General features: G+C 48.7%; 1 protein-coding gene across 6 annotated transcripts; it reads left to right on the forward strand.

Moving 5' to 3' along the window:
• Nucleotides 1-99: 99 nt before the first annotated feature.
• On the forward strand, nucleotides 100-13,869 carry RABL2B (RAB, member of RAS oncogene family like 2B). 6 transcript variants are annotated; one of them, XM_032266248.1, is made up of 9 exons: nucleotides 100-193; nucleotides 2,207-2,373; nucleotides 3,841-3,870; nucleotides 5,037-5,116; nucleotides 5,963-6,042; nucleotides 11,689-11,800; nucleotides 12,146-12,243; nucleotides 12,532-12,615; nucleotides 12,781-13,869. In XM_032266248.1, exons 2-9 carry the CDS (start codon nucleotides 2,267-2,269, stop codon nucleotides 12,877-12,879), a joined length of 690 nt encoding a protein of 229 aa, XP_032122139.1. In that variant the 5' UTR covers nucleotides 100-193; nucleotides 2,207-2,266; the 3' UTR covers nucleotides 12,880-13,869. The 6 variants fall into 6 exon arrangements, with proteins under 6 accessions (XP_032122139.1, XP_032122140.1, XP_032122138.1 ...); XM_032266249.1 differs by having other exon boundaries at nucleotides 103-158; XM_032266247.1 differs by having other exon boundaries at nucleotides 104-246.
• The last annotated feature ends 536 nt before the right edge of the window (nucleotides 13,870-14,405 follow it).

Raw genomic sequence — 14,405 nt, forward strand, 5'->3', positions numbered from 1 at the left:
CCCGGCGGGGGTCCTTCAGGCCTTCGACCGGGCAGCCCTGCACGGGGTCCTTGCGCGGTTGCGTAGCAGCGGTGAGGATGCTGGTCGAGCCGGAAGTCGAGGGCGCCGCCGCCGCTAGCGGGGCCGGCGGGCGTGGTTCGAGACCGCGCAGAATCCAGGTGGGCTGCGGGACCTGAGGGGCCGCTGGCCGCGTGTGGGCCGACCTGCAGCGTCCTTGGTCTCTCCAGCCCTCACCTGGGATCGCACGTGAGAGCAAATCCTCCCCAGTGGCGGGCTCAGCACCCGGGAACAGCCCCTCCGAGGCTGCCCTTGGGATCTGGGCGGGAGGGCGTCCCGGTCGGGGGAAATACAGAACGGTGGCTTCGCGAGGCTGTTGTGGGTGGTGGGACGAGCAGCCTGGCGATGCCGGGACATGGTTGGTGCCCAGAAATATTTATCGAAAAATAGCTTGCCCACTTGGATCTCGAGGACAGGGACAACCAAATCTTCGCCTGTAGTCCCAGGGGTATTGAGAAGGGAGGATCGCTTCAGCAGTTGGGGGCTGCAGTGGGCCGTGATCGCGCCACTGCACTCCAGCCAGGGTGACAGAGTGAGACCGTGTCCCCAAACAAAAGAAAGTCTCCAAGCATGTAGCCATGCAGCTGCATTTGGCTTTATGTCGCTCTCTCTACAGGGTACAGGTGGAAGGGGGCTGACCCTCACCATGCTTACCAAGTATCTGCCACTTCCCAGGAACTGTGCCCCTGGATAAATAAGCCGAAGTTCCTGACTATGCAGAAGCAGTAGCTGTGTGGTGGCACAGTCAGTAAAACTCGGGGGCCCTCTTGGTATTTTCTGTCGCTGACCCGTGTGCATACTTCTGTTGTAGCTCTTACCACAGTAGATTCTGCTGTCTGAACCCTTTGCAACGTCTGCTCATGGTGAATGCTCAGTAAGGTTCACTTCTTGCTGCTACCTCGTCATCATATATCATTTCTATGTACCAGCTAGCTAAGAGTCTGGACTGTGGTTACATTCTCAGGAATGTTTGCAAGGTCATATTTAGGTGTGAGGAGAGTAGAACAGAGCTAGAGGTTATGTTGCACACAGCTGTTGGCACCGGATGCCTGGTAAATGTCTTGTGCAAATGAGTAATGTAAGGAGCAGCATTTGGAGTGTGCAGGACTTAAGTATTTGTGTATAACATATTATTGATGCCTGTGTGTCATACTCTGCTACTCCAAGTCTAGTACGCAATTGCATAACATCTGAGTCCGGCACTGAGGGAAGCAGTCTGGGTGGAGGTACAGCAGGGCATAATCAGCATTTAGGAGACACTTTAAACTAGTAAAGGTTGAAACAGCCATAGAGAAGGGGGTTAGGGGAATTGCCCATGTTGAGGGAGGGAGAGGCAAGTACAGCTTATAGTAGGGTGGAAAATGGAGGAGAGGTCAGAGACATGAAGAGGGCAAAGGATCACAAGTGTGGGGCAGGCATCTTTGGCTGTATAGTTAGAGTCATTCAGTCATGAGAGCTCAGGCTTTTTGGCAGACAGTGTCTTATATCAACTATATGACATGGGTACTGTTTCTTGTCCCCGTTTTACAATTAAGGAAACTTTTGTATGTTGAACTTGTGAATACAGGTCAGGCACGGTGACTCATCCCCATAATCCCATTACTTTGGGAGGCTGAGGTGAGAAGATTACTTGAGGTCAGGAGTTCAAGACAAGCCTGGCCAATATAGTAAAACCCTGTCTCTACTAAAAATATAAAAATTATTTGGGTGTGATGGCAGGCATCTGTAATCCCAGCTACTGGGGAGGCTGAGGCAGGAGAATTGCTTGAACCTGGGATGTGGAGGTTGCAGTGAGGCGAGATCGCGCCACTGCACTCCAGCCTGGGTGACACAGCAAGATCCCATTTCAAAAAATAAAAATAAAAAAAGAAGAAGAACTTGTAAATACAGAATATTGTCTCTCCAGGTGGGAGTGGGAGGTGTGATCTTAAGCATACCTGCAGTAGGAAAATGTTGTAGGGAAAACCACCCTAAGAGAATTTTGTGTGTGTACAGCATGTGGCAGGCAAGTTGGTGGTGAATGGAGAAGGTTGTGAGTTCCTGGGCCCCTCTCTCATTGGCTCATTGTCTCTCCTGTCCAGGAAGAGGAAGAAATACATTTGGTTGAGGGGACTTATCTCTAACAACAGCCTCTTGTTGATCTTCCCAGATAAGACCCCCCCCAACCCCCTGCCACCCTGGGCCGGACCCCCTCTACAGCTAGGAGCCAATGGCAGAAGACAAAACCAAACCCAGTGAGCTGGACCAAGAGAAATATGATGCTGATGACAACGTGAAGATCATCTGCCTGGGAGACAGTGCAGTGGGCAAATCTAAGTATGTTGGGAGATTAGGGAAGAAATACCAGGCCTAGAGAGAGTCTGGGTCATTAAAAAAGTCTTCCACCAGCCTGGCCAACACGGCAAAACCTCATCTACTAAAAATACAAAAATTAGCAGGGCATGGTGGCACACACCCGTAGTCCTAGATACGTGGGAGACTGAGGCAGGAGAATCGCTTGAACCTAGGAGGCGGAGGTTGCAGTGAGCCAAGATCACACCACTGCATTCCAGCCTAGGAGACAGAGTGAGACTCTGTCTCAAAAAAAAAAAAAAAAATCCTCCAGAGACAGAGGAGCATGGCTTCTCAGGGCTGGTGAAGGAGCAGTCTCGGGAGAACGAGGGGATCACTTGCACAGCTGTGTGTGTTGCAGGGACAGGGGCAGGTCATAGGGACTGGGGAATTTGAGTGTTCCCTCTGAGCCCGGTGAGAAGGTGTGGAGCAGTTGAGGACACTGTTTGTGGTGTGTGGGCAGAGGGACTGCAAGAGCAGGGAGTGGGAATGGAAAGGGAAAAGTGACTGCAACCGTGACAGATTGGCAAATGTGGTAAAGATGCTTTCTCGGAGGGACTCTCTGAGATGGAGGAAACTGGGTAAAACTGACGATTTGCTATGATCATTGTAAAGATTGGTGTATTCTTTTAATAAGACAGTTGGGGTTGAGGTTAGGGGTTAGGGTAGGGTTTAAGGTTAGGGTAGGGGTTAGGGTTAGGGTTAGGGTTAGGATGAGAGGGTTAGAGTTAGGGGTTAGGGGTTAGGGTTGGGGTTACAGATGTGAGCCATGTGCCCGGCCAGGAAATGGCTTTTGAACAGAAGGAACAGCCTTCCTGGTCTGTGTTTCCCTGTGCATAACACAAGGGTAATTATTTGTGCAGCATTGTGCTGAGATGGAAATAACAGATTTGAGAACTTCACATGGGTGGTCTGTGTACTCTTAGTGATGTGAGCTGTTTTGTTATGACAGGTTGTTGTGCTTATTCCCAGCAGGCTTGACCTGGAAACTGTGTGGCTGTGTTGTAAAAGGGGAAAGGGAAGCCATAGGTGGCTTCCAGGTTATCAGCTTTAGGGTGATAAAGTTTGGGACAGTGGGCCGGGCATGGTGGCTAATGCCTGTAATTCCAGCACTTTGGGAGGCTGAGGTGGGTGGATCACCTGAGGTCAGGAGTGCAAGACCAGCCTGACCAACATGGTGAAACCCCACCTCTATTAATAATGTAAAAGTTAGCTCGGCGTTGTGGCACATGCCTTTAATCCCAGCTACTCAGGGGGCTGAGGCACAAAAATCACTTGAACCTGGGAGGCAGAGGTTGTGGTAAGCTGAGATTGCGGTAAGCCAAGATTGCGCCATTGCACTCCAGCCTGGGCAACAAGAGTTAAACTCTGTCTCAAAAAAAAAAAAAAAAAAGTTTGGGGCAAGGGGGAGATGCATACACCATCTGACCACCTTGCCTATTCTGCTTACAGACTCATGGAGCGATTTCTCATGGATGGATTGTATCCTTTGAGGTTTGAAATACCCCTTGTTCCTGCAGGTCTTCCCATGCTCATGTATCTGTGCCCCACTGCCCACCCCTTTTGTATTAGCAGCGCAAGAAGGAGGATTGGGTAAGTGAATGCACAGGTTTTGTTCCACACTGGTTTCTTGTTGATTGACCCACATGGCATTGCAAATCACTGCTGTATATTTTGAAGGTTACTCATATTTGGATTTGTCTTACATTAAGAGGGCAATAGAATGTCTAACAGCACATAGTCTGCGTCAAATCCCACATCCTCCTCCTTCTTAGTGGGTCCTGACACTGGGCAAGTCATTTAACCTCTCTAACATCAAAGCTTGGGCCCCCTACTATTGAACAAATCTCTGATATGAATGACCTTTGCAAAATAGGAGCTGCCAGCCCCACCTTCCTCCCATGAACTGTTATATTGTATAGGCTTGGAGTGAGTTCCTCCCTCCAACTGGGAGATTTTAAACGGCTTTCCAAGTGGATCCACTTGTGAGAAGAGCCCCTGGAGCCTGCTGCTCCCTGTCTTAACCCCAAAGCTCAGTTGTCTTACGATCTGAGTATGTCTTACTCCACCTTGTACCAAGTGCTTCTGCACACCCAGCCCACCTGCGTCACTTGGCTCTGCTGGTTACACTGTCCAGCATCTTGCGGCCACGGAAGGTGATATTCCCAGAGTTTAACCCATGTTTTCAGGGTTTAACACATAGGCAGACTCCAAACTGATAGACAGCTTGTGAGCTCTATGGCTTGTGGGAGTTTTTCCCTGGAATGGTTGTGTTGCTACCAGACTTAGGGTTTCCTTTCTAGCCTGCAAAAGCTCCATCCACGATGGAGTCGCGACATCTACATTTGTATTTTCCAACTGCATGATGCCATTGATGACACTTGTCTGTAAAACCCTGTTCTGCATTTTACCTCAGACTTCGATGACCAGGACACACTCCCATCCCCTCCCAACCCTCACCCTTCCATGGAGCTTGTACCAGTGATATGTTACAGCTGATCCTCTGCAACATTCCTTTGATTTAAAATCTCAATAACCCCAAAAAGAAGAGGAAGGAGAGGGTCCATTTCATCAAACCAAACACCCCTACTCCCCACCCCTTCCTTACCTCCCCTTTTATTGGTTTTCGCTCCTTAACCTGAGTGCAGTCAGCCACAGCAGCTGTCCACGTACGCCCTGACCATGTACAAGCACACAGCCACGGTAGATGGCAAGACCATCCTTGTGGGTAAGCAGCACAGGGCCAAGCCATGCTGACCCTCAGGAAAGAGGAAATGGGAGAGGAGGGGAGGCGAGGGAAGGTTGATAAAGACAGAGTCCAGAGGAAGAAAATGAGACCCCAGGCGGGGACAAAAGGCCATGGAGGGTGGAAGGAGGCACGCAGGGGCCAAGTCCCAGCCCTCTGACCTGGCGTCCAGACCAGCACCGGTGTGTGGGACAGGGTTCAGGACTAGAAGTCAGGAGGCGTACTGTACCTGCCAGAGGGAAAGAGAACGTAAGAGGCCTTCAACAAGGCAGTAGTTTTCCTAGCTTCAGGGGTTCCTTTTTAAGCCAGTTTAAACAAATAAAAAATATTGTCAGAACATTATCTCTCATGTAGGGCTTTGACCTGCCATTGGGTCATAACCTTCTTCTTGGCCAGGCCACATAGCCTGCCTGACTGTCTACCATCTGTGGTCAGCGCACATGAGAAGTGGGACTAATTTAGAACTTAGAGGACCCTGCATGTCTTGTGGGAAACGGGGAACCCATCTTCTTCCTCCTTGGGCTCCCAGTTTGTGTTGTTGTCATTCCTCCTGGCCCCTGACTCACTGTCTTCCCATGCACACAGGTGAACACACACCTCTCCCAGCACATTCAGGTGCACTGTGTCTTGAAGACACACATGTAGAGCTGTGTAGTCTCTATTCCTCCCTGTGTTCCCCGTGTGCACTCAACGCACACACACATGCTGTGGTTTGTGTCACATGTGTGATGTATTTGGCACAGTGACTTGCACAGAAATGCACCGGGCATGTGGGTCTCTCTGACCTCTAGCCCCCAACAGGCAGTCAGAGCTGTGTTCACATTGCAGACTTTTGGGACACGGCAGGCCAGGAGCGGTTCCAGAGCATGCATGCTTCCTACTACCACAAGGCCCACGCCTGCATCATGGTATGAAACCCGGGGAAGGTGGACAAAGGCACTGGGCAAGTCTGGCCTGAGGGATGAGGGGCCTAGAAGCTCTGGACCCTCTAACCCAAGTCTCGGTGCTGTGGGAGAGGGGCTCAGGGCCACCCGGGGATGCTTCAAACCATACCTGCTCCCCAGAGCTTCTTAGTGAGAAGGGGACAGTTGAGCTCTCTGCAGGTGGGGATGGGCGAAGAAAAGATGGAACAGCAAGCTCAGGGCTTCAACATCAGGTGTAGCATCCAAGCGGCACAGGTGTGCCTAAGAGAGGGTCAGAGTCTCTCTGACAGACCACCCCGTCAGACAAGCCCCTCCACTGTTGCCTGCTGCTGTTCCCTAGGGGCAGCTGCTGGCACTAAGTAGATGCCATGGGTACCAGAGAACCTTCCCTCCCAGGCCAGCCCCTTGTCTCCCTCCCAGCCTCTCATTTGTTGTCCAGGATACAGTCTCAGGGTTCCCACCCCAGTGGCCAGGGAGTGGTAAGTGCCTGAAGCACAGCATGGGAAGGGCTAAGAAAGGAAAAATGGGTTCTGTAAACCTGTGTCCTACAGAAGTTCCTACCGTGAATTTCCTGGCTTGGTTCTCAGGCCACCACTTTTAGGTGCTGAAAAAGCATGTTTTTCTTTTGGGCCACTTATAAAACATTTTCATGGCTGGGCACAGTGGCTCACACCTATAATCCCAGCACTTTGGGAGGCCAAGGTGGGTGGATCACCTGAGGTCAGGAGTTTGAGACCAGCCTGGCCAACATGGTGAAACCCGGTCTCTACTAAAAATACAAAAAATTAGCAGGGCATGGTGGTAGACACCTGTAATCCCAGCTACTTAGAAAACTGAGGCAGGAGAATCACTTGAACCCAGGAGGTGGAGGTTGCAGTCAGCCGAGATCACACCATTGCACTCCAGCTTGAGCAACGAGAGCGAAACTCAGTCTCCACACTTGATCTTAGCCAAATGGCCGAGAAGCAATGCAAAACTCTGTCTCAAAGAAAAAAAAACCATGCATTTCCATGAATATCAGCCATCTGTAATGCAGGAAGTAATAGACTAGTCTTCTGAATTATTAATCGTAGCAATTGTCACCAAGTGAAAACCTCAGTCCCTAAAACTTCTTAGAATAGGGTCTTCCTTTAACACAAAACCCCAAAGCTTGGTGGAACAAAACAACCATTTTCTGATGTATCAGGAATCCATATATGTCTGAAGTTTCAGCTGAGGAAACTTCAGGCCTGAGTTCCAGTCTGAAACTGTCTGGGGCATCTCCCCCCACACGCTGGCACTTGGCTGGACCACCAGCAGGTTCTGCTGCACATGTCTCTATGCACTTTGGCAGTTGGGCTGATTTGGGCCTGCTCACAGAATGGCAGCCAAGATCCCAAGATCAAGCATTTAAAGAGAACGTGGTGGGATGTGTATTTCCTTTTATGGCCTAGCCCTGCAAGTTACATGGCACCCCTCTGGCCATAATCACAGAGGGAAGAAACAGACGGCACCTCTCAGTGGGGAATCAGTCACATGATGAAAAGAGCACATGGGATGGACAAGCTGCCAGCATTGTTGGTGTATATTAATACGGTCTGCCATGGCACTCCATGGCATTTAGACAGCCGTCCTTCAAGCCCTACCTCCCACTTAGCGATTGTCTACACGTATGCACAGCCTTACCTTGGCACTGAGAGGAATGCATGGCTGAACTGGTGTCATCTCATCTGTAAGAAGCAATAGCAGAGGGGATCCAGAAGGAGCTGCTCTGTTCTGCTCATTGTCACTTGCTCCTCTGCACACCTTCCTTCATGCTCTTCCCTCAGCCTCTCCCAGCTCACACCCCTTTACTTGAAACGCTGCTCATTTTTTAGGCCCTGCTTAAATGCTATCACCTCCATGCAGCTTCCTCTGATGTTTGTCATTAGAATTACTCTTTCCTGTGTGCTCCTGCACCACTGATCCCTTCCACAACTTGGATTCTGTCTGTGATGTGCATGTGCAAAATGCCGGGAGTGCCACGGTGGGAAGACATGAGGGCTGCCCCCAGGAACTTACTGACTGGGGGTCACAGTACAGATGCCAGTGGTGAGGACAGTGAGGATTCTTCCCTTCTGGCCTTTTGCAGATGGTAAAGGAAGCAGCTCATCTCCTGATTCCCCCCACCGTTCCTTATGAACAAAATCCCTTGAAAATTTCCAGGTTTTAACTCTGAAAACTGTTAAGGTACTAAACGAAAGAGGATGACAGGGTAAGGCAATGGGAGCAGTGTAGTGCAGAAGTCTGACCCTCAAGAGCAGAGGAGCTTGGTTCTAGGCAGTTTGGTTTCAGGTCTGCTCTGGCATTTGGTATTTTGAGCTCACCTGTCTTTCTCTCAGAGTGACTGCCTCCTACATCTGATGCCTCTCCATGGGCTTCCCCTATACCCTCTTCTGAAGGCCTGGAGTGTCTCTCCTGCCACCATCCCTGTGTCTGCAGGTGCCTGCTACCAGCCCCAGCCTGCTGCGTGGGGCCTGGCAGGTAGAAGGCACTCATCTTCTGACCACACGAGGACCTGAGGGGCTGAGGGTCAGAGTTGGAGCCAGGGCTCTACCCTCCACCTTGAAACCTTGAGATGGAGATACTCCTCGTTCTAGCCAGCTCCTCCTCAGCTCTCAAAACAAAGAAAGGATGCTCAGGAAACCAGACCTGAACAAAAGGCATCTGAGCCTGGTGGAAAGTAGATTCCAGAAGTTTTGTTATAGATATCTTTTATAAGGAGTCTTCATTGGGAGTTCAAGACACCCTGGTGATTCATTGAATCCAGATAGACTTCCTGTTGCCTTTTTAGGTGTGACAGCTGCTGACCCTCCACACAGGGCGAGCCTCTAGCCTTGAGCTTGAACCATGTTGCCTGCACAAATACCTAGGTGATTTAGAAGTGAGGGCAGCTGTGCCGGCAGCTGCAGGGTGGTGGTTGTAACTTTACTGACTGTTGTACTAGGGCAGTTTGGGTGTGACACTTTTGAGGAACTCCTGTGAAGGGCACGAGGGGTCACTGCAGCAGCAGCTCAGAAGTTGTCTTGAAGAGTCCTGCCCCGAGAGCTGGTTTGCAGTGCTCATCTTTCTTGCTGTTATTTTTAAATAGGTAAAAACAGGCTGGACACAGTGGCTTACACCTTTAATCCCAGCACTTTGGGAGACCGAGGAGTGCAGATCACCTGAGGTCAGGAGTTCAAGACCAGCCTGGCCAACACGGTGAAACCCTGTCTCCACTAAAAATACAAAAATTAGCCGGGCATGGTGGTGCACACCTATAATCCCAGCTACTTGGGAGGCTGAGACAGGAGATTCGCTTGAACCCAGGAGGCAGAGGTTGCAGTGGCAGTGAGCCAAGATCATGCCATTGCACTCCAGCCTGAGCAACAGAGCAAGACTATGTCTCAAAAAAAGTTAAAAACAAAAATAAAATAGGTAAAAACAATAAATTATAAAAAGATAATAAAAGTATGAGCTACAAATAATAAAAAATGAAAATTACTTAAAAAAAGTTTTTTTGTTTTTTTTTTTTGAGACGGAGTTTCGCTCTTGTTACCCAGGCTGGAGTGCAATGGCGCGATCTCGGCTCACCGCAACCTCCACCTCCCGGGTTCAGGCAATTCTCCTGCCTCAGCCTCTTGAGTCGCTGGGATTTCAGGCACGCGCCACCATGCCCAGCTAATTTTTTGTATTTTTAGTAGAGACGGGGTTTCACCATGTTGACCAGGATGGTCTCGATCTCTTGACCTCGTGATCCACCCGCCTCGGCCTCCCAAAGTGCTGGGATTACAGGCTTGAGCTACCGCGCCCGGCCTAAAAAAGTTTTAAGAGGCCCGGCACTGTGTCTTATTCCTGTAATCCCAGAAATTTGGGAGGCCAAGGCAGGAGGATTACTTGAGCCCAGGAGTTCAAGACCAGTCCGGGCAATAGAATGAGACCTCATCTCTACAAAAAAAAAAAAATAAATAAACAAAATTAGCCAGGCATGGTGGGATGTACCTGTAGTCCCAGCTACTCAGGAGGTTGTGGTAGGGGAGGATCACCTGAGCCCAGGAGGTCGAGGTGGCAGTAAGACAAGATTGTGCCACTGCACTCCAGCCTGGGTGGCAGTCAGATCGTATTTCAAAAAACAAAAGTAAAAACAGGCACAGTAGCTCATGCCTGCAGACCCAGCACTTTGGGAGGCCTAGGTGGGCAGATCACTTGAGGTCAGGAGTTCGAGACCAGCGTGGCCAACATGGCAAAACCCTGTCTCTTCTAAAAATACAAATATTAACTGGGCGTGGTGACACATGCCTATAAATCCCAGCTACTCAGGAGGCTGAGACATGAGAATTGCTTGAACCTGGGAGGCAAAGGTTGCAGTGAGCAGAGATCATGCTACTGCAATCCAGCCTGAGTAATAGAGTGAAATTCCATCTTAAAGTAAATCAAGGCTGGTCGTGGTGGCTCACGCCTGTAATCCCAGCACTTTTGGAGGCTAGAGTGAGAGGATCCCTTTAGGCTAAGAGTTTGAGATGAGCCTGTGCAACCTAGGAAGAGTCTGTCTCTACAAAAAAAAAATTTTTTTTTTTGAGACAAAGTCTCACTCTGTTGCCTAGGCTGGAGTGCAATGACATGATCTCGCCTCCCCGGTTCAAGTGATTCTCCTGCCTCAGCCTCCCAAGTAGCTGGGATTACAGGCACATGCCACCACACTCACCTTTTTTTTCTGAGAAAAATTTTTAAAAATTAGTGGGTGCATGCTACCTGGGAGGCTGAAGTAGGAGGATCCCTTGAGCCCAAGAGGTTGAGGTTGCAGTGACCTGTGACTGAGCTACTGCACTGTAGCCCAGGCAACAGAGTGAAACCCTGTCTCTAACAAATAAATAAATAGATAAACGTAATCAATAGTAATTAAAGTAAAACTCTAGAAACATTTACAATTATTACAAAGGAACTTTAAAACAGTTTAAACAATAAATATAAAAGTAGACTAAAAAAAGTTTTTATAAATTCTAACAGACTGTATCAATTGGTAAATTGATTCAATTTATGATTGTTAAAATTGGTGAATAACATTAGATGAAAAGATGAATAAGATTAGATGAAAAAGGAGTACGTTTTTTATTTATATATTTTTTCTTTTTTTGAGATGGTTTTCGCTCTTGTTGCCCAGGCTGGAGTACAGTGGCGCGATCTGGGCTCAGTGCAACCTCCGCCTCCCAAGTTCAAGTGATTCTCCTGCTGCGGCCTCCCAAGTAGCTAGGATTACAGGCACCCGCCACCATGCCTGGCTAATTTTTAATATTTTTAGTAGAGACATAGTTTCACCATGTTGGCAAGGCTGGTCTCAAACTCTTGACCTCAGGTGATCCACCAGCCTCAGCCTCCCAAACTGCTGTGATTACAGGCATGAGCCACCGCGCCAGGCCAAGAATAAGATTTTTAAAAACAATTTTTGCATTTGGAGGCTCCAGGGGGCTTCCCTGAAAAAGGGCAGCCTCTGTGGTCAGAGAGCCTGCAATTCAGAGCATTCCGACGACCACAGCATGTGCTCGTGCTTGCCTGCTTGGGTGTGTGAGTCTCCTGGAGATGGGGTGCAGAAACATTGAGATACCTGAGCTATCTTTCTTCCTCTGCTCTTTGCAGGTGTTTGATGTACAGAGGAAAGTCACCTATAAGAACCTGAGCACCTGGTATACAGAGCTTCGGGAGTTCAGGCCAGAGATCCCATGCATCGTGGTGGCCAACAAAATTGATGGTGGGGCCATCCCTGCACCTGGGTGTCAGCAATGCATGGGGGCCTGCCACCATACATATCCTCCTCCATTCCTGGAGCAGGCAACCTTCAGTGATTTGTCCTCCCTCCCATGATAAGATACAACCCTTAGTTGCTTGCATTCTTCCCACCTTATGAAGAAGCCAGCTGAGCCAACCTGCCCTCTTTCCAAGACACAGATCCCTGTTAACTGAACCCTTTTTGGACATGTTTCCCAATCCATCCTGCCTATCACTCTTTCTAGAATGAAGGCCTCCAGTGGCCCACCCTCCAAACCCTCTTCCCTTCCCTTGATGGACAGACCAATGTCATGGCTTCTCTCTACAGCAGACATAAATGTGACCCAGAAAAGCTTCAATTTTGCCAAGAAGTTCTCCCTGCCCCTGTATTTTGTCTCAGCTGCTGATGGTACCAATGTTGTGAAGGTATGGTCGATTGCAAGGTCAGGGCACTAGGTGGTAAAGGGAAGCTATGAAGAGAGCTGGGGACAGTGCATGGCTTTGTGCAGCAAGGAGGGGAGAAGCTGATGGACCTGGACTTGATGAGGCAGAAGTCCATTGAGCATGCATAGGCCAGGGTGATGGGGAGGGGCAAATCAAGGGGTAAGGTTGCTGATTTTAGGCATGGAGTATTGTGTAGTTTCAGTGGTGCCAGTGGGGTGGACTGGGCAGAGTCCAAGACACTCCCATCCACCATGTCTACCTCACCCCCAGCTCTTCAATGATGCAATTCGATTAGCTGTGTCTTACAAACAGAACTCTCAGGACTTCATGGATGAGATCTTTCAGGAGCTCGAGGTAGGTCAGGTCCACATTTCGGTTGGGATAGAAGAAACGACTTCTCTTCGGGGGTAGGTACTGCAACCCAATATAGCGGTTCTCATCAACTTTGCCGCACTAAATGTATCAGAGCTGCCGTTGAGCAAAAGCAGGGCCAGGCCTCACCTGCGACCTTGTTCACAGAACTTCAAGTTGGAGCAGAAAGAGGAGGATGCACCAGAACGGGAGCAGAGCAGCAGCATCGAGACCCCATCAGAGGAGGCAGCCTCTCCCCACAGCTGAGGGGCTGGGGCTAGGGGTGGGTGGAGCCCTTTCAACATACCATTTCCTTCAGCAACTCTCCAGCTGTGAATGGAGAAACTCTAGGCCATTCCCTCTCCTGCCTCCTGCAACCCCATCCCATTAGCCTCCCACATTCAAGGCCCTTGATACAGGGATGAGGTCAGTACCAGCAAACTGGACTGGTGGAAGAAGTCCACACCAGATCTTGAAGCAGAATTAGGGATCAGTATCATTAACACCTTTCCCACCCACCTCCCTGCAAGGCTAGACAGTGAAGAGAATCAGAAAACATGATTGTATGTCACTTTAATAAAGCAAATTTAGATGAGTTTTTTTTGTTTGTTTGTTTCCAAAGCTGACCTCAGGGACAATTCCTTGTGCTTCTGCCAAGGTAATGATTGCCCCTTATCCCCAGTCCCCAGCTGAATCTGTGAGACCCCACCCTTTCCCTATGTGGTCTCCCACCCTTTTTCCTCTTCAGTTTCCCAGTCATCTGTTTTTTAATAAAATATTTTTGAGCAGACAGCTATTCATTCCAGACTTTTGTGTCCCTACTCTGTTTCAGGAGCTCTTCTAGGTAAAGCTGAGATCACAGGAACAGGTTTTCCATTAGAGTTAAGTAAAAGCAGGTGACAGTCTCAGCTATATAGTTAGGAATACTCAAGCGTTATTGTTGGTAAAATCCAGAGTCACTGTAGCCACACTGCAAGGTACATCCATTTGGACTACAAGAAGCGATTAAAGTCCCTATTTCAGCATAAAGAGACTACCTTTTTTTTTTTTTCAGTAATAGCTTGGACCTTGTGCCTCCTGTGGGAGGCGCAGGACTGCAAGAGAAGAGCTAGTAGATACGCCTGTTCACCTCTGGTACTTGTGGCTTGCTAGTATGTTTTTATAATAATCTCAGGCATCATTTGCATTGTGTTTATTAATAGGATTTTGTTTTTATTGTTTCCTTTTTTACAATAAAGGCTGAATTACATAAACATTGAGTAAATGTGTGTGTTTTGTGGCTCTGAAATATGTACCAGGCAAAAAGACAAAAGAACCTTCGAATCATCAGCCTTATCGGTGAGGGGTGGCTGCCTTGACCTATTGCAGGGTAACCCATGTTAACTCTCAATTCACTATAGTACAGGCCATTTCAGTGGAACTTAGTGTTTCCAAAAGAATAGGTAGTAATTTGGGAGCTCAAAAACAAGCACATTTCCCCTTTAAATCAGCAGTACTTAGATGTTCAACATAAGATGTTTGACCTGATCAGGGGTTTCCAGGAATGTATAGCCTGATGAGGTGATATTTATAAAAATTTTGTTAGTATAAATGACTATAACTATTAAAGAAAATACAACCACCTTACAGAGAGAGAATTTACATACCATAAAGTTCACCATCGCATTGGTTTTATGGAACTATTTTGTATCAGTTTCCTTAGAAGCTGACCCTGAGAAGGCCAGTGTTCAAATGACTTATTAGGGACATCCTCAGAAGAGTGAGGGTGGCAGGAGAGAAGAAGCTTAGCAAGG

This window comes from Sapajus apella, unplaced genomic scaffold (assembly GCF_009761245.1).
Source record: "Sapajus apella isolate SASKATOON/1434 unplaced genomic scaffold, GSC_monkey_1.0 scaffold156, whole genome shotgun sequence".
In the NCBI taxonomy this organism is placed as follows: Eukaryota; Metazoa; Chordata; class Mammalia; order Primates; family Cebidae; genus Sapajus; species Sapajus apella.